Genomic DNA, 24,710 nt, shown 5'->3' with positions numbered 1-24,710 from the left:
GTTACTGTCCAAATATCTTTATAATATTGTAATTATACCAGCCTCTACCATTGTCTCTCTGGGTTATTCCAAACCACACATTTGTCTATGTTTGTTCCATGTCCTTTCAAATTTTTCCTATCCGCGTTACTCTCCAATAATCTTTTAAATGCTGCTTTCTACCAGCCTTTGCTACTTGTTTCATGTACTCACCACCCACTGTGTGAAAGAAGCTGTTGCCCGGGTCTCTTTCACATCCCCCACCCGCCACCCCCCTTCACCTCAAACCTCACTCGGGCTGGCACTGGCTGCCTGTGTTACAGCACGTTCAAAACAGCAGTTTCAGGAGATGCTCACACATTTCAGCAACCGCAGAGGCGGACGGATCATATCTAGCCTTGAATAATTAAAAAAACACATATTTCACAGAGGTGTGAACACTTGTGGTCTGCTGTAAAATTGGGGGTATCCTGACTGGTTGCATCATTAATGGTACGGCAATTTGATGTGCAGAAACATAAGAAACTGCAGAGCATAGAGGAGTAAGCCCCTTACATCACGGGCACACCCCTCCTCACTCACACTTCTTGAGGTACTGCCTCAAGAAGGCAACATTTAACATCACTAACCCTCCCTGTCCGAGCAACGCCATCTTTTTGCAGCTATGGTTGAGGAGAACGTACAGAAGCCTCAGGTCCCTCACCACCAGATTTAAGTTCCCTTCAGCCATTCAGTTCTTGTGCCTGTTTTCACAACCCTAATCACTACAGTCCGACCACTCTGGACACTGCACGACAAGGGACTTAGTGTTTCCTTTTGTTATAATTGTGCTCTTCGTATAATTTGGTATGTTAATTCATGATTTTCTTGTGAATATTGTGTCTTTGATGACAGGTGCCTGTGATGCTGCAGGAAGTTTTACATTGTACTTCGAGTCATAGACAAGTACAGCACAGAAACAGGCCTTTCAGCCCATCTAGTGCATGCCAAACCATTTAAACTGCCTACTCCCATCGAGCTGCACCAGGACCATAGCCCTTCATACCCCTACCATCCAAGTACTTATCCAAACTTCTCTTAAATGTTGAAATTGAGCTTGCATACACCACTTGCACTCCCACGACACTCTGAGTGAAGAAGTTTCTCCTCACGTTCCCCTTAAACTTTTCACCTTTCACCCTTATCACATGACCTCTAGTTGTATTCCCACCCAACCTCAGTGGAAAAAGCCTGCTTGCATTTACCCTATCGATACCCCTCATAGTCTTGTATACCTCTATTAAATCTTCCCTCAATCTTCAACGTTCCACAAAATAAAGTCCTAATCTGTTCAATCTTTCCTGACAAGTCTTGTCCTTCAGACCCGGCAATGTCCTTGTAAATTATTTCCGTGCTCTTTCAACCTCATTTCCTGCATATATCAATCGGCTTGACTTTGATTTTGAACTGAACTTGCAGCGCTGATGTTAATTGTGCTACTGAGCAGGATGGAAGAACGGGTACAATGACAGTGGCCACCCCACAATGAACTGTTCTTTCCAGTTCTGTAGAATACACACTGGGTGTAATTTGGATGAGGAAGATTTGTAGAATAGTGGCTGATTTGTTATGCTTTTCACCCTAGGCAAATCCTCTCCAGCACTGAACCTCCTGCTGTAACCACATTGAATACAGTATGCAAAGACCCTTGCAAAGGAAAATATGTCTCCATTGTCAGAACACAGGCTCTTTCATTTGATGCAAATAGTCTTTGCACTAGCTACATCTTATTTACATCTGGTGGTAAAATCGAACTGGGTAGGGGGTGGAGACGGAGGCTGGTATCCAAGTGAACTGGGGGCAGAGGTATAGAGGCTACGGTTTCCTTTTATTCATACCAAGAACCCAACTGTAGCCGCCAAGGGTGAAACAGTTGGCCTTCAAGAAGTGGCAGTTCTCTGATGGTGTGTGTAGAGATTTGTTACTTGGGCCCCTGAGGAATGAGTAAATGTGTTTATATTCATCAGGAGCATATATGCCTGTGTTGGAAGAGCTGCTGTCTCTATTTTGCCTGTTGCCCCTGGTCCTGGGTTGGAAGAGCTGCTGTCTCTATTGTACCTGTTGTCCCTGGTCCTGGGTTGCAAGAACTGTTGTCTCTATTGTACCTGTTGCCCCTGGTCCTGGGTTGCAAGAACTGCTGTATCTATTGTACCTGTTGCCCCTGGTCCTGGGTTGCAAGAACTGCTGTCTCTATTGTATCTGTTGCCCCTGGTCCTGGGTTGGAAGAGCTGCTGTCTCTATTGTACCTGTTGCCCCTGGTCCTGGGTTGGAAGAGCTGCTGTCTCTATTGTACCTGTTGCCCCTGGTCCTGGGTTGGAAGAGCTGCTGTCTCTATTGTACCTGTTGCCCCTGGTCCTGGGTTGGAAGAGCTGCTGTCTCTATTGTACCTGTTGCCCCTGGTCCTGGGTTGGAAGAGCTGCTGTCTCTATTGTACCTGTTGCCCCTGGTCCTGGGTTGGAAGAGCTGCTGTCTCTATTGTGCCTGTTCCCCTTGTTCCTCTGGTGAGAGCAGATATGCCGGAGTGGTCTTTGATGGTTGTATTTTGTGAGTGATGGACAATACATCCACTGTAGTCAATGGAATAAAAACCGTCCGGGGTGCTGGATGGGCTGCAAAGTGGAAGCTTTTTGCTAGAAAATCAGAGTGTCATAGAGTCATTGAGCACAGAAACAGAGGCTTTAGCCCAACTAGTGCAGACAGACCAAGATGACCATCTAAGCTGGTCTCCTGTGCCCACAGTTGGTCATATCCCTCCAAACCTCTCTTATCCAGGTACCTGTCAAAACGCTTTTTAATGTACCTGCCTCTGACAGCTCATTCCATATTCGCAGCACACTCTGAGTTTAAAAAGTTGCCCCTCAGGTTCCTATTAAATCTTTTCCCTCTCATCTAAAAATCTATGCTTTCTATGTCTTGGTTTCCCAACCCTGGGAAAAAGACCATGTAAGCATTGACCCTTTATGAAAATGAGGGAGCAGCACTGACAGTGAGCAAGTGGAGACAATTGTATTATATCCAGGCTTATTGATGTTGTAGATAGTGACGCTGAATCTTTACCTCATCTATGAGCCTGGGGAATAATGTACTACCACTGTAACCACACAAATTACATTGACAATCTTGCTACCCTCCCTGGGCCTGGACATTGTTGGTTGGGGGAGGGGGTGCTTTTCAATGTCAGTGCTAGGAACAGATTCTATGGTTGGAAATGCTCATGTGCAGAAATCCATCCATGCAAGAACATTGTTTGCACATGACAAGCGGAACTTGCCCACCTCTGCACGAGTTGGTGAAGCTGTTGAAGATGGATGGGCCTTTATCTGCCCAAAATAGTTCCTGTGGCATCGTAATGGAGCTGAGATGATTCCCTCATCAGTTACTATCTTCTACGTTGCCTACGATGGGTCTGCTACCCTTGATTCCAATTGATATCAATGTTTTTGGGATTATAAGACCATAAACTCATAAGACATAAGAGTAGAAGTAGGCCATTCAGCCCATTGAGTCTGTTCTTCCATTCAATTGTGACTGATTTATAATTCCCACTCATCCCCAAATTCTTGCCTTCTCCCCATAGCCTTTGACACTCTTACCAGTGAAGAACTTATCAACCTCTGTTTTAAGTGACTTGGCCTGCATTGCCATCTATGGCATTGCATTCTACGGATTCACCACCATTTGCTAAAGAAATTCCTCCTCATTCTGTCCTAAAGGGATGAATTCTATTCTGGGGCTATGCCCTCTGGTCCTAGACTCTCCCACTGTGGGAAATGTCCTCTCCACATACACTCTGTCTGGGCTTTCTATATACACTCTATCAACATTCAATAGGTTTCAATGACTCCCCCCTCGTTCTTATGAACTCCAGTCAGTACGCCCAGAGCAATCAAGCATTCCTCACACATTAACACTCTCATTCCCCAAATCAGCCTCTAAACCGCCACTGGACCCTTTCCAACGCCAGCACGTCCTTCTTCAGATAAGGGGCGCAAAACTGTTCCAAGTAATCCAAATGTGGTCTGACATTTAGCCTTACCTCCCTGCAGTTATATTGTAGTCCTTTCCAAATGAATGCTAGCACTGCATTTGCCTTCCTTACTACTGACTCAAGTGGCAAGTTAACCTTCAGGAATCTTCCACTAGGACTCGCAAGTCCCCTTGCAGCTCTGATTTCTGAATTCACTCCCCATTTAGAAAATAACCTACACCTTTGCTCCTTCTACCAAACTGCATGACCATACGCTTTACTACACCGAAGTCCATCTGCCATTTTTTTACCCATTCCCTTATCTAAGTTCTTCCGCAGACTCCCTGCTTTTTCAACATTACTTGTATCTCTGTATGTCCACAAACTTGGCCACAAAGCCATCAGTTCCATCATCCAAACCATTGACATGATGTAAAAAGAAACGGTCCCAACACCACCCCCTGCAGAACACCACTAGTCACCAGCAGAAAGCCAGAATAGGCCCCCTTTTTTCCCACTCTTTGCCTCCTGCCAGTCGGCCAATCTTTTACCCATACTGGGATCTTTCCTGTAATGCATAGGCTGTTATCTTATTTAGCAGCTTCATGTATGGCACATTGTCAATAGCCTTCGACCAATCCACGTAAACAATATCCACTGAATTCCAGCAGATTTGCCAGGCACGATCTCCCCTTCAGTAAGCCACTCTGACTATGAACCTAATAATGGTAATAATGAAACCTGGTAATTTCCAATTACCCAGAAATTTCATCTTTAATAATGGGCTCTAAAGTCTTCCCAACCACTGAAGTCAGGCTAACTGCCCTATGACTTCCTGTCTTATGCCTCCCTTCCTTCCTAATGAGTGGAGCGATATTTGTGATTTTCCAGTCCTCTGGAACATTGCCGGACTCTAGTGATTCTTGAACAATCTCTACTCATGCCTACACTATATTCTGTCAGAACCCAGGAGTGTAGTCCATCTGGTCCTGATGAGTTAACCACCTTCAGACCTCTTAGCTTCCCAAGCACCTCTCCTGAATAACAGAGTGCACTCACTTCTGCCTCCTGGCTCTCTCGAATTACTGATATATTGCTCGCGATTTCTACAGTGAAATCTGATGCAAAATACTTACTCAGTTCATCTGTGATTTCTCTGTTCCTCATTTCTACTTCTACAGTGTAATTTTCCAGCAGTCCAATGTCCATTCCTGTCTCTGTTTTACTCTTTAGGTATCAGAAAATAATGTTTGCTATTCCCTTTTACTAGCTGTCTTACCCACATATTTTGCCCTTTCTCCCCTTTTTCTATTGTCTTCTGTTGCCTTTAAAACTTCCCAGTTCTCTAACTTTCCACTAGTTTTTGCAATATTGCATTTTGTATCTTTTTTGGTTTTGCGCTGTCCAGGTCAGCCACCATTGCCTCATCCCCCTTTGGACTATGTCTTCTTTGGGATGAGTTTGCCCAGCATCTTCCAGATTGCTCCCAGATACTCCTGCCATCGCTACGCTACTGTCATCTTTGGTTGGGTCCCCTTCCAGCTCCTTTCTCATGCCTCCTTTACTCAACTGTAATACTTCGCTTCTCCCCCTGAAATTGTAGTTTGAAATCTATCATATTAAATATCCTAAGGGCTTCTTTACCTTAATTAATCATTGAAACTCATTCAAAGTCTCAAAGTTAGGAGATAACTTACACTAATGATTTAGTGTAGCACCACTAGAGTTGGGTATGATTAGAACTAGAGAGCATGAGTTAAGGGTGAATGTGAAATGTTTAAAGGGAACATGACGGGAGTGTTGCTTCTTCACTCAAAGGGTGGTGGACGTTTGGATTGAGCTGCCAGCGGAAGTAGAGGTTGCAAGTTCAGTTTCAACATTTCAGAGTAGTTTGGATAGGTACACTGATGAGAGGGGTATGGAGGGCTATGGTTTAAGTGCAGTCAATGGGACTAGGCATGAAATAGATGGGCCAAAGGTCCTGTTTCTGTGCTGTAGAGCTCTGTGGCTCTATGACCTGCTCATGAGAAGGAATTAAACAACAAAAAGAATCTTCTCACTGTAAACTGTGAGTGAAAGGAGGGACAATAGAGAACTAAAGGGGTTTCTAAAGGACATGTGACAAGTTCCTGCTGCTATTAAGAGGAAGAGCATATTCTGAGAGGAGCTGTGTCAGGACTCTGATAACACCGATAGGGTTGACTGTGACACCCCTGGTCAGAGGACCAGAATCAGAGGACACAAAGTCCCCGACTCGCCCGCGGTGAGAGAGCGGAGCAGACTCTCTGGAAGAGGACATCACTGGTTCCATCAAAAGCAATTCAGATTCAGAAAATAACATTTGCTGGTACAAATTGAGGTAAAATGTGACAAGACGTGTGGTGAACGTGCCTGCCCAAGAGGCATGCAATGTCTCATGGTGATCTTCAAAGCTCTCCAGCACCAGCTGTTTCCTCACCCCTTGTCTGAGTTGACTGACCGACAACACAAGTCAACACCCCCACAGAATAGCGCAGTGTGCACCTTGGTCTCTGTCTCCTGTAGTGAATCTGTCCCCCTGTGACTGGGCTGGCATTGCTGCTGTTTCTGCTCTCTGAAAAGTTGCCACACAGTCAAACAGTGAAAGTAAAAACAGATTGACCTACCCTGGTGCTTTGCTGAGCACGGACATTGTGTACTTCCCAGGCTGACTGGAGTTCCTGAGGAGAAAGGCACCTTCCTTTCCCTGCAAAGGAAAGCACGCATCACTGTGCTGACTGACACAAGGCAGATTAGTTGGCGCACTTCCTCATTGGTCTGCTCTTGGGCCTAGCCACTTCACATCTCCAGGCAGCAGGCCCTTTAGTTGACTCACTTCAGAGAACATATCTGTGCTCCAGTGTATCTGGAGAAGGAGAACAGGGTGTCCAAGATCTCTCTGGAGACATTCCGGGACTGCTGGGCACCACGGTGGCACTCAGGAAAACGATGCCACATTCTATATTGACGTCCTTTTAGTAAATACAGAGCTGCGGTAGAAGCCTCCTTTCTATAAAACGTATAAAGACCTGGACAAGTCAAAGGGAATCTTGGAGCATCAATTTGTACACAAAACAGCAAGCCTGCTCCTGGTGTGTTTGGGGGTATTACAATGGCATTCACAACACCAGGACAAGAGCAGCTAGGCTGTTGGCAGCACAGGCTGAAAATAACCTTCATTTAGGGAAGTTGCAGGGGGCTTGGGGAAGGGCGAGCTGGGCCCAAAGCGATCGTACGTGGAACAACGCCTGACTGGGTATACGGACACAAGCAGCCGTGGCTGGCAGGCCCGGTCTGCAGAATCAACACCACTTCGGTGCCGACTCCCCGGCCCAGACAGACTGACTCCTTGGGCAGCAACATGATCCCCGGAAAGCAGAAACCAAACCTGCCGGGTTCTGTACAGTTCCATGGCATCACGAGGGAAGAGTTACCCTGTGCAGGACCCACGAAGGGCTCCACAGAGGGGATCTGACCTCTGGCATCCTGCCCTGGAAATATCGGACAGTAAACTGGACGTCACTTGTTTTGCAAATACTCGCTCCTCACTGGCTGTTCAACTCTACTGGCACACGGCCCAGAGAGGGAGGGGGGATAATGTTTACCTCCTGCTTCAGAAGCTGCTCTGCTTTACTTCTTGTGATTTCTTTATTGTACCACCTGCAACGAAGGAAGAAGGATTGGAGCTTCTGGTCCCATTACACACACCACCACCCTGCAAGTCCGCCCCTGCGTACACCATGGTATTCCCTTAGGAAAGAGTGAGTGAGGAATTGGCTCAGCTTCTGCTCGGACAGGGCCTGCCATGGGAAGTGTGCTGATCTCAGAGACAGGACTACTGCACAGGACCTTCCACCACCGAAGAATTCACGGCAGAGTCATGGGGCTGTGGGATTCAGCCCTCTCGAGATACAGCCACAGAATCCAGACTGAGGCAAGGCTCGGTACAGTGGGCTATGTTACAGTCAGACAGACTGTACTGTGGGCTATGTTTCAGTCAGACAGACTGTACAGTGGGCTATGTTACAGTCAGTCAGACTGTACAGTGGGGTATGTTTCAGTCAGACAGGCTGTACTGTGGGCTATTTTACAGTCAGACAGACTGTACAGTGGGCTATGTTTCAGTCAGACAGACTGTACAGTGGGCTATGTTTCAGTCAGACAGACTGTACTGTGGGCTATGTTACAGTCAGTCAGACTGTACAGTGGGGTATGTTTCAGTCAGACAGGCTGTACTGTGGGCTATTTTACAGTCAGACAGACTGTACTGTGGACTATGTTACAGTCAGACAGACTGTACTGTGGGCTATGTTACAGTCAGACAGACTGTACAGTGGGCTATGTTACAGTCAGACAGACTGTACAGTGGGCTATGTTTCAGTCAGACAGACTGTACTGTGGGCTATGTTACAGTCAGACAGACTGTACTGTGGGCTATGTTACACTCAGAAGGGCTGCACTGCATAGTGGGAGCTTGTGCCACAACTGCAGGTTTGTGAAGTTCCTTTTGGAGCAGGGTCTCATTGTATGGCCCCTTAAGGCCTGGTTCCACCACTGGGCCACGGAGATGGGTGGGGTGTGAGGGATTTGGTTGGGGGGAAATGGCTGAGGAAGAAACCAGGCCCAGGTGACTGGAAGACAGGGACAAGCACAGTGTAGTGCTGGGGTACCGCTGTGCACTGACCCTGGCCCGGGGTAATGGGCACCTTGCCTGCACCAACTTACTCGTAGGTTTCCAGCTGGTTTATGGACTCCACCACGTAGTTACTGGGGATGAAACCTTCCCTCCTGCAGAACAGAACAGAAAGAGCAAGTGGTCAGTTTCCCTCAACCACTCCACCTCTTGCCACCAACACCACAGCAAACTCACCAGCCACTTGTCAGAGTGGATCATCACACTGCCCGCCCACCGACCCACTGCACAATCCCAGTCATCCCCTCCTTGATCACTCCCGATCCATTCCCCCTCACTCAACTCGTCATCCTCTCCCACAACCCACTCGTCCTGAACCCCTGGAACCCACTTTCCCATCGCCCCATGCCCGACTGATCAGCAGCGGCCCAGAGACCGGGGCAGAGGTGAAACGGGGCTCACCGAAAGCAGCCTTTGCAAGATTTACACACGCTAGCACACATCAGCAGATATAAATTCACACACACACATTCCTGTGCACACCAGTGCAGCCACGTGCACACTCAAACACGAGAATACATTCAGATTTGCACACATACAAAGTGTGCACACATGCAAGCGAATCCTGTAGAAAGATGCAAAGTCAGTCAGCTCCATCATGAGCACGAGCCCCCCCAGTATCGAGGACATCTTCAAAAGGTCATGCTTTAAAAAGGCAGCATCCGTCATTAAGGACCCCCATCACCCAGGACGCGTCCTCTTCTCATTGCTACAATGAAGGAGGGGGTACAAGACATGCGCTCAATGTTTCGGGTAAGTTTCTTCCCCTTTGTCATCAGATTTCTGAATGGACCACGCACCGATGCTCACAACCCTCCGTTTGCTCTTTCTCCCTTTTTTGCATTACTTACTTAATTTATATATTTCTTATTGTAATGTATAGTCTGAACTATTATGTATTGCATTGCCGCAAAAGACAACAAATTTGTTGACATATGCCGGGGATGTTAAACCTGATTCCGATTCACACTCACACTCACTCCATATTGCTGAGCTCAGATCAACAACACTCCTTCATTTGACATAAAGGCAAAGACGCCACAGGAAACGAAAGCTGGGAGATGCAAGAATGGCTAAACTTTCCCGCTACAATTCAATGTGAGGACGTTGCCCCCGATGCGTTCCTGGGCGTCGCACATCACCCACCTGGCCCAGGTACTACACTCCTGTGGGTAGGCCACATGGTTTTAACCAGCCCCCCTCCCCGGAGCCCAATGCCCACTCCCCCGAGGCTGCCCCCAACCCCAGCGCCTGAGCGTGCACACACACCCTTGAGCGTCCCTCGCCCGCCACCAGTTGTGGTCACTGTGATCTAGCACAAAGTACTCCTCGTCCTTGCGGAGGGGCAGATCCTCGGGGTTCATGATCTGGTAGTCATACAGGGCCACCACCACCTTCTTGGTTACTGAGGTGGGCTGTGGAGCGGGCGCTTGTCTCATGGCCTGTGAGGGAAAGCAGGAGCCAGAGCCAAATCAGTAGCACTTACTGGTTAATCATTGTTAACTAACATTACCTCATTCTCTATTAGTAATTAACCATACAAATTACCACTGAGTAGTCAGATAACAGCCAAATTATCAGTCATTTAAAATCTATTTACTAAGATATTTGTGACTGCTTTCTAATAATTGTACAGTTCACAGGGAGGGAGGGAGTTGAGACTGGGGTTAAACGGTCTAATTAAGCGGGGTACGCCCAATACAGGGAGCAGGAGGATGGTGGGTGGGCAGTGGAGTACAAACCTCGCCCCATGGGGAGAGACTGCAGTTCTAGCTCTGACCTCTCTCCGCTGTTCTCTGCCCCCCACCCCCCACGAGGAACTGGGAGTCTTTCATGCCTCCCCTACTCCCTCCCCACTCCAGGTACAAGGTGTTGTTGATCAGCTGTGCCCACTTTATACAGGAAACCATCACACTTTCCCGTCTAGACTGGACAGAGTCCAAGTGGGGGGAGCCATCACCTCTCCGAAGTGGGCAGGGCGACACACTCCAAAACATCTAGGGTTTGGCGATTAACTCACACCTCACACCTCAGTGGCTTGGTAGCACTGAGATCTAGGGGCAGGAACACCCCGCCCCTCAAGGGGAAGGTTGGAGGCTACAGAGAGTGGGGAGGAGAGAGCGAGGGAGATCGGGGTGGAGGGGGGGTGTGTCAGGGACACAGTGTCAACAGAAAAGTCAAACTTTAGGGGGAATCCAGAGGGTGTGTGCAGAATGGGAACTCCAGAGGACAATCATTCACCTGCTGCTCCGCCGGGGTTGGTGGGAGAGGCTTCCTGGATTTCCGCCGGGATGTTCCCGCTGACTGAACTGCAAGCAAAATATCTTGGGATTACTATAATATACCCTTCCTTCCTTAAAAGCCTTTCCCTCTAGTGTGAACTGTTAGCTGGGCACAGTCCCACCATTTCTACTGAGGGAACAACGCACCCTCCATCACAGAGTGCAGTTCCCACAAATAACCTGTTACATTTAAAATCCCGTTTCGCCTCTGTACAGCAGATCCCCACATTAAAATCGGAGGAATTCTCCCTGGTGATAAATATCCCCCCGTAATTCCTGCTCCCAACCTTGTGGGAGCATCTGTACACAGTGTTTCCTGTGAATGCCCTAACGTCACAGGGGAGAATCCTTTCCAGGGTGGTTCCCGGGACTTTAGGCTTCATCTCTGCCCCACTTCCACACGTTATTGGGCAGCCTTAATTCAGCTTCAGGGCGCAGTGGTAGAGCAGCAGCCTCAAGTGCCAGAGACCAGGGTTCGATTCTGACCTGTGACCCCGGCTGCTCCCACATCCTATTGGTAGGATAATTGGCTGCTGTGACTTGCCCCTAGTGGGCAGATGAAAGGCAGAATCCAGGGGTGGGGGTGGGGGAGTTCATGAAAATAAAACAGGATGGTGGTCAGGTGAGTGGTAAATAGCGGAAGAGACTCGATGGGCCGAAGGGCCTGTTTCATGCTGTTACAGTGCAGAGTTCCTTCAGTGCCGCACTGATAGGAGGGGTTTAGAGCTAAACGTGGGCAGATGGGACAAAATGGTTTTGCGATACTATTGGCCATAGACACGTTGGTGCAAGTGGCCTGTTTCCATTGGTATGGCCCCGACTCCATGGATAAAACTGTGCAAGTCACAGGGACAGCAAGTAAGGAGGAGGAGGCAGAATCTGCCATGATTTTGAAAAGCAGGAGACTCTTACATGCATTCATCGCTTGTATAACGCAGCACCCAGGGGCATTTTTGGCCGACTGTTGACAGCAGGACCACTCTCCCTCTATCCAAAAACACGGGTGGTATTTCTGCATGAGCTCCTGGTTGAAGCGAATCCCTGAAACCGAGACGGGGATCAGTTCAGTACAAGAGGTGGCAGTCTCACCCCATCCATTGCACACCCAGACCCAGATATAATCAAACTCCCCAGATCACGCAGAACACCACAAGTCAAATACAGGTAAGAAGTATACAGGAAACTGTAGGACAACAGGGGAACAGAGAGACCTCGGGGTCCCTGAGAGTGGCCTCACAGGTAGGTAGGGCACATGGTATGCTTGCCTGCTGTGGTCAGAGCACAGAGCATCATTATTGGGAAATCATGGAACTGGTTCGGCCACATTTACTGTGCAGTTCCGATTCCCACATTATAAGGAAACTGATATTGCACTGGAGAGAGTGCAGAGGAGACACACTCTCACGTATCTCAAGTGGGGCGAGATATTGTGCAGTCTGGTTTGTTTTCCATGAAGTTAAAAGGGGTGGGAGCTGGCCTGAGGCCGGCATATAAGACTATGAGAGGCCAGGATAGGGAGACAGTAAAGATCTTTTCCCCAGCTGTTTTTCCTTATTCCCTTTTTGTGGTAAGGGTATCAAAAACAAGGAGGGAAGAGTATCAAAGAGATCTGAAGGGTAAGTTTTCTGTTTCACACAGACTGGTTGGTATCTGGAACTCATTACCAGAGGAGGTGCTGGAATAGGATACAATCCCTATGCTTAAAAGACCGGGAATTAAATAGGTAGGACACAGAAGGGTGCAAGACTGATGTGAGCAGATTGGATTGATGTAGACAGGCAATAAAGATCAGCATGGGTGCGATGGGCCAAGTGGCCCATTTCTGTGCTGTAAAACTATGACACACTCACTGCCTACAAATGATCGGAGAGCTTAAGAGACATTAATTTTGATATTATCATATTTTGAAAACTACGCAGGTTCTTACACCCTGAGATTCATTAACCAACACCACTTGATACTTACACCCAATCCCAGCCGAAAGTTTTCCTACATTCAGATCTAAACCATTAACATTCAGTATTTGCTCAGATCTTTTTCATGTTCTTTCTGATTTTCCTTGTAACTTCATTTTTTATCCTATTCCATAGTTATTGTTAACATTCTAATTTGTCCCACCAACCATCAGATTACCTGGTTTGACTAATATTTAGGATAAGACCTGCAATGGATTAGCACCCCTAATGAGCAATGAAATGCCACCCATTTTAATTCCCACTTCATATTCCCATTCCGACATGCCGACCTATGGCCTCCTCTACTGTCGTGATGAGGCCACATTCAGGTTGGAGGAGCAACACCTTATATTCTGTCAGGGTAGCCTTCAACCAGATGACATGAACATCGATTTCTCAAATTTCCAGCAATCCCACCCCTTCAGCAATCCCCATTCCCATTTCGATCTCACCTCATCTCCTTACTTGCCCATCACCTCCCTCTGGTTCTCCTCCCTCTTTTCTTTCTTCCATGGCTTTTAGTCCTCTCCAATCAGATTCCCACTCCTCCAGCCCTGTGTCTCTCTCACCAACCAACTTCCCAGCTTTTTCCTTCACCCCTCCTCCTCCCCCCGCCTCTCACTTTCACCTATCACCTTGTGTTTCTTCCTCCCCTCCCCCACCTTCTTACTCTGACTCCTCATCTCTTTTTACTCCAGTCCTTATGAAGGGTCTCGGCCTGAAACGTCAACTGTACTTGTTTCCATAGAAGCTGCGTGGCCTGCTGAGTTCCTCCAGCATTTTGCGTGTGTTGCTGGAATTTAATCAGCCCCAGTACTCTCGGCATTTAACACCAAGCAAATCCCAGCAGAATACCTAGTTGTTAGCACCTCTGTAGTTTGTGAGAGACTGTGGTTAATATAGGTTATCAGAGAGATTAACAAAGCAAAACTATCACTAAAATTATTACCTCACTGCTTGCTTATACAATGATTAACTCATTGTAAATGATCACATATTATCAAGATGCTAGCTATCACCAAGACTACCACTGTCAGTTATAAACAAGCTAACATACATCCGGTTAATTAGAGGCATCAATCCATGGACCAAGCAGGCCATTCAGCCCATCATGCCTGTGCTGACTTTCTTGCCCACCCACACTGAGTCAATTTGCCCACATGAGAACAGCACCCTCCTATAATCTTGGTTATTCAAGTATGTGTCTGAATGTCTCTTAAATGAAGTGATTGTATTTGAGTCCACCATGTCCCCTGGCAACATGTTCTAGATACCATCGCTCTCTGTATATAAAAAAAATCCCTCATATCCCTTTGAAACTTCTCCCACTGATGCCCTCTTGGTGTTGGCACTCTACCATGGGGAAAAAAAGATTCTGACTTATCTAACTCATCCATGCCTCTTATTACCCGTCGGGACTTTCCTTAGCCTGCTTCACTCGAGCGAATATGACCCCTGCCTATCCATTTACCCCAATCTCAAGTCCTCCCATCCAAACAATGTCCCAGTGAATCTCCTCTGCGTTCTCCCCAGTCTGCTTCCATCACAACACTTCTCCTGTCAATTGCATTGAACTGCTGGGATTTAGAGGTAAGTGTTATTTTCTTGTGGCTGAGGGAGAGAGGCTTGGCCAAGAGAGGAGGTGAGGAGCACCACCTTCTATTCTGTCTGTGTAGCTTCCAACCTGACGGCATGAACATCAATTTCTCGAACTTCAAGTAACTGACTACCCACCACCACCTTCACCATTTCCCATCCCCTTTTCCCTCCCTCAGCTTATCTCCTCACCTTCCTCGTGCTTCTCTCCCTTCCCTTTCTTCATTGGTCTTCTACCCTCTCCTATCAGATTCCTCCTTCTCCAGCCCTTTATTTCTTCCACCTACCAACTTCCCAGCTCCTTATTTCACGCCCTCCCCCTTTCCCAGTCTCACCCATCACCTGACACCTTCCTCCCCTCCCCCACCTTCTTATTCTGTCTTCTTCCCCCCTCCCTTCCAGTCTCAGCCCAAAATGTCGACTACAGGAAGGATGTGGAAACCACAGAAAGGGTGCAGAGGAGATTTACAAGGATGTTGCCTGGACTGGGGAGCATGCCTTATGAGAATAGGCTGAGTGAACTCGGCCTTTTCTCCTTGGAGCAACGGAGGATGAGAGGTGACCTGATAGAGGTGTACAAGATAATGACAGGCATTGATTGTGTGGATAGGTCAGAGGCTTTTTCCCAGGGATGACATTGCTAACACAAGAGGGCATAGTTGTAAGGTGCTTGGAAATAGGTACAGAGGAGATGTCAGGGGTAAGTTTTTTACACAGAGAGTAGTAAATGCATAGAATGGGCTGCCGGCGGCAGAGGAGGAGGCAGAAACAATAGGATCTTTTCAGAGACTCCTGGATTGGTACATGGAGCTCAGAAAAATAGAGGGCTGTGTGCTAGGGTAATCCTAGGCAGTTTCTAGAGTAGGTTACATGGTTGGCAGAACATTATGGGCCGAAGGGCCTGTAATGTGCTGTTGATTTCTATGTTCTATGAGATGATAGCTGGAAGTGATCCACCTATCATTTTCCACATCTTTATACTGTCTATCTCCCCACTATCTTTTAGTCCCGATGAAGGTTCTTGACTGTCCATTTCTCTCCATAGATGCTGCCTGCTCCTCTGAGCTCCTCTAATTATCAGTGTGTTACTCCAGTTCGAGGTTGCTGCGGTCAACAAGCAAAAAAACACAAAGCTGGATCTAAGCTGACGCTTAGTGTCTGCAGGGGACAGTCACCCTGCTCTGGATGGTGCTTAGAACAGTCCAGCACATGGCAAGAGGGAAAGGTTCTCCCAGTAGAAGTGACTAGACCCCGTCACTGGCCATCTAACAGTAATCGGCTGTGACCGTGCGGTTTAGTAAAGTGGCATGACGTAACTGCTGCTCAACTCCTTTATCCACTGGCTGCGCACGTCCTCATTCTTTGCAAACACGTAGAGAGGGCCTTCGTCGTACACAATCTGCGGAAGAGGAGGTCAGGCGTAAGTAAAAGCCAGAGAGACCAGACACAGACACTCACCTCAGCTCTCAGACCAAGCAGATTCAGGGTCACTGGCCTGAACTCTCACCGTGCCATTCCCCACACAGACACCACAGCCAGGAAAGCCTTTTCTTCCTAAGGAGGCCAATGAAATTTGGCAAGACTCCATCAAACCTCACCAATTTTCCTTGATGCACCACAGAAAGCATCCTATCTGGATGCCAGAACACGCCAGAGACTCTGCTGATGCGGGAAATCTTGAGCAGCACACTCAAAATGCTGGAGGAGGGGAATGAACAGTTGGCATTTTGGGCCAAAACCTTCATCCAGACTGGGAAAGGGAAGGGTCAGGAGCGGGTGGGGGAAGGGGAAAGAGTACAAGCTGGCAGCTGACAGGGAGGTGGGAGGAGGAAGGGGATGAAGGAAGAAGCTGGGAGGTGATAGGTGGAAAGGGTAAAGAGCAAAAGGAGGGAAGAGCTAATAGGAGAGGACAGCGGACAATGGAAGAAAGGGAAGGAGGAAGGGAACTAGAGAGAGGTGATGGGCAGATGAAGAGAAGGGGTGAGAGTGGAACCAGATTGGGGAATGGAAACAGAATGAAGGGAGAAGGCAGAAATTACTGAGAGTTACTAAAATCAATGTTCATGCCATCAGATTGAAGACTACCCAGACAAAATATGAGTTATTGCTCTTCCTAGCCGAGTTTGGCCACACCATGGCAGTCGAGGAGGCCATGGACTAACAAGTTGAAATGGGAATGGGAAGTTGAATTGAAATGGGTGGCCACTGGGAAATCCAGCCTTTTGTGGCAGATGGAGTGAGGGCGCTCAATAAAGCTTTTCCCCGGTCTACCTCGGGTGTAAAGGAGTCCACACCAGGAGCACCAGATTCAGTAGACCTGGAGGTGAAGTGTCACCTCAGCTGGAAGCAGTGCTTGGGAACCTGAACGGTGGTGAGGGAGGAGGGGTAGCACTTGTTCCACTTGCAGGGAGAGGTGGCAGGAGGGAGGTCAGTCGGGAAAGACAAGGGAGTCACGTAGAGAGCAATCCCTGGGGGTGGTGGAGGGAAAGAGCAGCTTAGTAGTAAGAACCCATTGTAGACAGCCAAAGTTACAGAGAATTATATGCTGGATACGAAGGCTTGCGGGGTGACAGGTAAGGACAAGGGGAGCCCTACCCCTGATGGAGTGAGTGGAAAATGGAGGAAATGCAGGTAAGGACAGCATCGATGGCAGAGGGAGGGAAACCCTGTGGTTTGAAGAAGGACATCTCAGTTGTTCCAGAATCGAAAGCCTCATCCTGAGAACTGATGCAGTGGAGACAGAGGGACTGAGAAAAGGGAATAGCATTTTTTGTGAGGGAGTACATTTTGACAGGGTGGGAAGAGGAACGGTTATCATATCTGTGAGGGACAGAAGATATACAAAAGATATCGGTAGTCAGAGATGAAGACAGAAAGATCGATAAAGGGGAAAGAGTTGTCAGAGATGGACCAAGTAAATTTGAGGACAGGGTGGACGTTGAAGGCACAGCTGATGAGCTCAGCGTGGGTGCTGGAAGCAGCACTAATGCAGAAAGATCTGGGTAGATCAAGGTTTAGTTTGGCAACTAATTTGCTTGTGACCACAAGAAACTGCAGAGAGTGGTTGACACAGCTCCACACATCACAAAACCAGTCCTCGCCTCCATGGACTCTATCTATACTCTGAGGTTTTCCTTTCCAGGACATCAGATATGTCTTTCTTTAAAGAATGGGGTTCCCATTGATACTGCATCTCCTCCATTTCCCAAACAGCCACACTCAACCCACCACCTTAACAGGGATAGAGTTCCTCTTGTCCTCATCTACCACACCCCGAGGCTCCACATCCAACACATCATTTTACACAACTTCCACCACCTTCAACAGGACTCTACCATCAGATTCATCTTTACCTCCCCCACTCTCCACCTTCTGCAGAGATCACTCGCTCCATGATTCCCTTGTCCATTCCCCCCTCCTGCCACTTATCCCTGCACACCTGCTACCCCAGCCCATTCAACTTCCCCTGTTCAGACCCAAAACACTGCTTCCAGGTGAGGCAACACTTCATTTGTGAATCTATGGGGGTCGTCTGCTCCCACTACAGCTTACTCAACATTGATGAGACCCATTGTAGTCTGGGGGCCCTCATTATCAAGTACCTCCTGGGATTTCCTGATGGCCAACCCTTTTAATTTCTATCCCCATTCCCATTCTGTCATGTTAATCCATGGCCTTCTCTTCTACCAGAATAAGGCCACTCTCAGAGTGGAGGAACATCACCTCAATTCTGTCCAGGTAGCCTCCAGCCTAATGGCATCAACATTGATTTCTCCAAATTCTGGTAATTTATTTCTATTTTCCCCTCCCCCTTTCCTTCTTCAATTCCCCAATCTGGCCTCTTATCTCCTCTCCTCACTTGCATACCACTTCCTCGTGGTGCCCCTCCTTCTTCCCTTTCTCCCATGGTCCACTCCCCCTCCTATCAGATCCTTCTTCTTCAGCCCTTTATCTTTTTCAACTAACACCTCCCTGCTTCTTACTTCACCCCCACCCTCACTCACCCGGCTTCACAATCGCCTTCTAGTTTTCATGCTCCCCCCCCCCCCCCCACCACATTCCCACTTTGGCTTCATCCCCCTCCCTTTCCGGTACCGATGAAGAGTCTCGGCTTGTTTATTCATTCCCACAGATGCTGCCTGACGTGCTGAGTTCCTCCAGCAGGTGTGTGCGTTGCTCTGGATTTCCAGCATCTGCAGAACCTTTTGTGTTTCTGGGCAACCTTTCTGGCTTCCATCTCTCTTCCCTGAAGGAAGAGCAACAAGCAGGTTGTTGGAGGATCTCAGAGGTTCAGGCAGCATCTTTGGGAGGAATGGGCAGTCAATGTTGCTGGTTAAGTCCTTCACCTGGACTGAAAGAATAGACCAGTCCTGATGCAGATTTTTGGCATAAAGCATCAACAATTCCTTTTCTCACTCAGACGCTGCTCAACCAGCCAAGGGGCTGCCAATGATAGAGTCTGAAAGGAGAGAAAGGTGGAGTGTGGAATGAAACAAGGGAAGTGGAGTGAGTGTATGAAATGCTTGAGGGAGGGGACCCGGGGGAAGAGTGTGTGAGTAATAGGCAGATAGAGTGGGTGGAGGAGGGGAAATAAGAAGAAAGAGGCAAGGTAGTGGGGTGTAGCGGATCTTTGAGGAATTGGGTAGATCAGGAGGAGAGAGGGGAGGGTTGAGGGTAGTTTGCTTGGATCAATTTAGAATGGTATGCCTGTGTGTCTTGCCCGTGTCTATAGTCCTGCCCTATGCTCTCAGATCTGGGTCTGGGGGCCTCTGGGTGGAGCTCAGCCTAACGGGTCATCACCTTCATGGCTCCCTCCCCACTCAAGCCAAGCATGTAATCCCGCTATGGCGTCCCCTCCCTGTATGGGGATATAATCAGCTGGTGGCCCCCTGTGGCTGCACGGTTCTCCTCGTCCAACTGAGGACCCTGTGAAGACCATTCAGCCTTCCATCAGCTCATCACCTCACACAGTAAAACACTGCATTATCTCCCCTATCCTGGCTCACACAGGGTGATCAATCCCACCCAGGTGAGAGCTCCGAGCCCTTATAAGGGACACCAGTTCCAAGTGCAAGGTGGTGAAATACTCCCTTAAAATATCCAGGAAAATATTACATTCTGTGAATGCATATTAGTTACTGCAGATTAGTTCATCACCCCTTTACAACTGGACTTCAAGAAAGAGAGTCTGTGCCCTTGACCCTTCACCATTCTGAGGTACGGCATCGTTCAAGTTAGTCCTCAGGACAGTGTCCACATTTAGGGAAGTGAAACAATCTCCTCCATCAACACTAGATTGGAGAGAATGTGTTGTTTCCTTTCAGAGGAGGCTGTGAATTGGAGAGACGTGGTGTCAGAGCTGAACCAACCCCTTTCCAGGGTCTCTGAATGGGATAACAGGCCTGTCCCTTACAAGGAACAGCAGATTAATTACAGGGATCTCAAAACTCAGGGTCCAGTCCCAGCCTCCAAATCAAGAGCAGTGCCCAATCATAGATAGATAGATGCTTTATCAATCCCAAAGGAAACTAGTGTCACAGTAGCATTACAAGTGCACAGATACACAAATATACAAATATTAAAAGAGAAGTAAGAAAGAATAAAAAATACGTTACCTCAATCAGTCTAACAGGAGGGGGTCATCACTTCCCCAGCTATAGATTGACTCATTACAGAGCCTAATGGCCAAGGATAAGAATGACCTCATATTGTGCTCTTTGGAGCAGTGCAGTTGACTTTAGTCTATTACTAAAAGTGTTCCTCTGTTCAGCCAAGGAGGCACGCAGAGGCTGAGAAACATTGTCCAGAATTGCCAGGATTTTCTGTAGGGTCCTTTGTTCTGTCACAGCCTCCAGTGTGTCCAGTTTGACTCCTATAACAGAGCCAGCCATTCTAATCAGATTATTGAGCCTGTTGGCATCACCCGTGTTGATGCCATTGCCCCAGCACACCACCGCACAGAAGATTAAACTGGTGACAACTGACTGGTAGAACATGTGAAGGAGAGGCCTGCATTCGCCAAAGGACCTCAGTCTCCTCACGAAGTAGAGGCGACTCTAACCCTTCTTGTACACAGCCTCTGTGTTGGTGATCCACTCAAGTCTGTCATCCAGGTGCACCACACCACATCCACGTCCTCACCATCAATAGTAATAGGCAGCAGTGCGGGCTTGGTCTTCATAAAGTCCTTCACCATCTCCTTTGTCTTCCTGATGTTGAGCTGCAGATGATTCAGCTTGCACCATTTGACAAAGTTCTCCACCAGGTTCTTGTATTCATCCTCCCATCCTCAACCATTGCTGAGTCATCAGAGAATTTCTGCAGATGATATGACTCAGTGTTGTATATAAAGTCCGGGTGAACAGGAATACAGTCCCCTGTGGGGCCCCAGTGCTGCTCATAGCCATGTCTGACACACAGCTCTGAAGCCACACGAACTGAGGTCTGCCTGTCAGCTGTGAGCCAGGTGTAGAGGGGTAAGCCATTCCACGTACTAGGTGAGGCACAGTAAGCCTAGTCTGGCCAGTTGCACCCCAGTGGAGGCAGAAGTTTCTACATCTTATCTTCCATTGGACATGTCGGAACCCAACAATGAATTCTGCAACTTCAGAGAAGCATCTTTTCCAGTTTTGGTCAGATCTGGCCTGTTCAGCGATGGACGCTACCCCTCCTGCTGAGCGGTTCCGCATTGCCATCGTCCCACAGTTGCAATTGGTATTTAATCAGTCTGAGACGGGTTGGCCTATCCTTTTCCGATTTCCAGCAAATACTCTGACCCTCACTGACATGGTTTTTTTTTTCTCTCGGAAGTCTGAAATCAGAAATTTTCTTCTCCTCGGTGGGCTGCTGTTCAAGACTGACGAGTCCCAACTGCCCGAAGCAACTGGTTTTGAGGCGTCAGTGGTCCGCCTTTGCTCTTTCTCTTGTCAATAGAAACAGCTCTGCCGGGCCTAGTGACTAAGCCACACTTGAAGGCCAGGAGTTGGATGTGGTTGTTAGAGGCTGTTAGAGTCGCACACCATTTGGAGCACTTTATAGGTAGAGGGAGCTTATCACCACTACCTCCCCGGCTGTGACAACATGAGATCAATAAACATTTTAACTCAATCAATCCTATACTCTGATGACTGTACCTTTACAATTGCTTGATGCAATTGACATTGTTGAACTCTGCAGTACCAATGTCCCTGAGCCATGAAGGCAAACAGAATCTCACTCATTCATTAACCAGATATGATCATCTGTTTACTGAAAAGCAAATTGTTCTGCTAGAATTCAGAGCAAAAGACAGAAATGGCACAGGGCTATCACTGAACAGAAACAGGCCGATGTTGTGCTGAACTAATTAAACTAGTCTCCAACACATATCCCTTCATGCTGTGCACATTCATTTGCCCATCAAAATGCCTTTATTATATTTGCCTTAACTATCATCAACACCAATGCATTTCACCAGTTTCTACGTCAAATTCCTGCCCCATACGTCTCCTTTGAACAGGCAGACACCTCTGCGATTAGAGATTTTGATATATTGGACCGATGCCAGCTGTCTACCTTATCAATGTCTCTCATAATATAAACTTCTGTTAGATCTCTCAGTCTCTGCCACTCCAGAGAAAACAACCCAAGTTCTCTGTAGCGGATGCCCTCTACTCCAGGCAGCGTCCCGGTAAATCTCTCCTGCACCCTCAACAAAGGATCCACATCCTCTCTATACTGGGACACCAAGAACTGAAAGCTGTCCTCCAGATGCAGCCTAACTAGGGCTTGATAAAGATACAACACAGCTTAATTTTGAACGGAATGTTTCGACTAACCACGTGCCTTCTCTTTACTATCCTATCATCCCATGCAGCCACTTTAAGGGAGCTATAGATTTGGACTCCAGTGTATCAACACTGTTAAGGGTCCCACCTCGTTTGGCAGGACACGTGTATGACAGCAGACTTGACTAACTGTGTACTGCCCCTTTGATGTCTCAAAGTGCAACACTTCACACTTGGCCAGGTTCAACTCTCTCCCCCTATATCTGCAACTGATCTATATCTCACTGCACGCCACAACACCACCAATCTTTGCAAAGCTTACTAACCCACCCATCCACGTTCTCATCCAAGTCATTTACATAAATCGCAAACGGCAGAGGTCACCGTTAGTCATGGACCTCCAGCCCATCAACCGCTACCGTCTGTCAATGCTGAATTCTGTCTGTGAGGAGCTTGTACGTTCTCACCGTGACCACGTGGGTTTCCTCCGGGAGCTCTGGTTTCCTCCCACCGTCCGAAGACATGCCAGTTGATAGATCAATTGGTCATTGTAAATTGTGCTGTAATTAGGTGAGGGTTAAATTGCTGGGCAGTGCGGTTCAAAGGGCCTATTTCGCTCTGTATCACAATAAATAAGCAAATAACCAGATGCCTGTGGGCCCATTCATCTTAATCCTCTGAATAAGCCTACCACGAAGGGCCTTGTCAAGCACTAAGTGTTAATGTCACAGAGCATGTTTCCAGGTTAAAGTGAAACAATATCTCCCCAGAAGCTGGGGATACCAGGAGATGATAGAGAGATCGGTAGAACATCAAGTGATACTGACAAAATCGAGGGTGGATCAGCTGTGACCTGTTGGTGTCTTGTCTTGTCCGTCCTGCACCAAACGCTGCCGCTGGGTGGTAAGTGTGCAGGAGCAGTGTGTGGGTAAGTGCCTTGCTCAAGGACACACACGCTGCCTGGTTAGGGGGTGCAGGGGAGGAACAAAGGAGGTGTGCCTTTCCAATATCCCAGTATCATAAGAGTGATTCTTCAGGAAGCTGTTAGACGCTGACTGACCTGGAATGGGTACTGCCTTTCGATCGGACAGTTCTCCTCGGCCCTCACCATCTCCACACACTTGATTTTGTCCAGCTCAATCGAACCTTTCTTGCCTCCCCGTTTCTGGAGGGAAAACAGATGAAGCTTTAGTGACCCCACGCCCCTCATGATTTCAAACCCCTCCCCTGAAAGAGCCTGTTCCCACCTCACTGAGTTCTGTCACTCCCTCGCTGGCTCCTGGGCTGCTGCTCACTCAGTTCTCTGTATAGCTCACTCACGGGCTGCCCCAGCAGTGGCCGCTCTCCAAAAAGATGCCAGACACAGCTTTCCTTCTTCATAATGAGGGTGAGAAAAGCTGTGACACTGCCGAAACCTCTGTTAGGTTTTCAGCGGTTGCTGGGCATCTGACCTGTAGTGCCACGGCCCCTCGCTGCCTTTAGACTTAACACCCACAGGAGGCATTAAAGCCGATACAGAGGCAGCAGGTTCCAGCAGCAGATTAACTAGAGCCCAAACCCACCTCCTTCAGGCCACCTGGAACCAGGGCAAGAATAGGAGACAGTAAGAGTAGATGGAGGACGCTTGGCCCCTCAGGTGAGTTCCACCACTCAATCTGATCATAGCTAGTCAATTCCTCTTCTCTGCCTGTTCCCCATAACCTCAATTCCTCTATTCCTCAAATAGCTCTCTATCTCCACTTGAATTTATTTAATAATCTGGCCTCTGGGGACAGAGTTCCGATGCTCAGCACCTCTGAGTGAGGACATTTCTCTTCAGCTCAATTTCTACTGACCAGCCCCTCATCTGATAACCTTGTTCATGACTCCCCCACAGGTGGAAACATCTCAACATCTGACCCGTGAAGGCCCCTCAGATCTCCACTGCTTGAAGAAGGTACCCCTTCTCCATGGTTCCTGAGATGCCAGGGCTCTTGCTCAGTGGCGACCGGTGGTGGGGGGGGTAACCCTGTACACCAAGACCCAGCCTGAGCTGGGAGGAGATCAGCAACTGGATAAGCAACAAGAGGGTCCTTTCAAAACACTTCTAAAAACCTACCTTTTTAATTCAGCTTACTTATAGGGTCACTTAATGCCTTTTAATATTGAATATATTTATGTATATGGTATATTCGATAACACTTTATTCTATATAATGCTTCTTAATTTGTCCTCTATTTTTTTCACTATATTGGTTTATCTTTACAATCTATGTAAACCATTTTGAGCCAGCATCTTAAAGGTGCTATATAAATAAAGTTTTTTATTATTTATTATTATTAAACTGACTGTCAAACAAGGCAAAGCAAATCAAACCGCAGATGCCGGAATCCCGAAACAAACACAGAAACACTTGGCAGGTCTGGCAGTACCTAT

General features: G+C 47.8%; 1 protein-coding gene across 3 annotated transcripts in view; it reads right to left on the bottom strand.

The window, feature by feature from the left end:
* Positions 1 to 24,710, bottom strand: part of btk (Bruton agammaglobulinemia tyrosine kinase) — a 214,534-nt gene that overhangs the window by 34,688 nt on the left and 155,136 nt on the right. For 2 of the 3 annotated variants that reach the window (XM_073058517.1, XM_073058518.1), the window contains exons 3-10: positions 23,356 to 23,460; positions 15,847 to 15,928; positions 11,891 to 12,019; positions 10,938 to 11,005; positions 9,966 to 10,138; positions 8,729 to 8,791; positions 7,609 to 7,663; positions 6,631 to 6,710 (exon numbers count right to left, since the gene is read on the bottom strand). In XM_073058517.1, coding sequence (XP_072914618.1) covers positions 6,631 to 6,710; positions 7,609 to 7,663; positions 8,729 to 8,791; positions 9,966 to 10,138; positions 10,938 to 11,005; positions 11,891 to 12,019; positions 15,847 to 15,928; positions 23,356 to 23,460 — 755 coding nt within the window. Of the gene's footprint in view, positions 1 to 6,630; positions 6,711 to 7,608; positions 7,664 to 8,728; positions 8,792 to 9,965; positions 10,139 to 10,937; positions 11,006 to 11,890; positions 12,020 to 13,788; positions 13,808 to 15,846; positions 15,929 to 23,355; positions 23,461 to 24,710 lie in introns of those variants that run through there. The other variant, XM_073058519.1, reaches the window with a different exon arrangement.

Source organism: Hemitrygon akajei, chromosome 10, assembly GCF_048418815.1.
Source record: "Hemitrygon akajei chromosome 10, sHemAka1.3, whole genome shotgun sequence".
In the NCBI taxonomy this organism is placed as follows: Eukaryota; Metazoa; Chordata; class Chondrichthyes; order Myliobatiformes; family Dasyatidae; genus Hemitrygon; species Hemitrygon akajei.
Note: the sequence above shows the minus strand (reverse complement) of the source record. Positions and strands in the feature narration are given on the sequence as shown.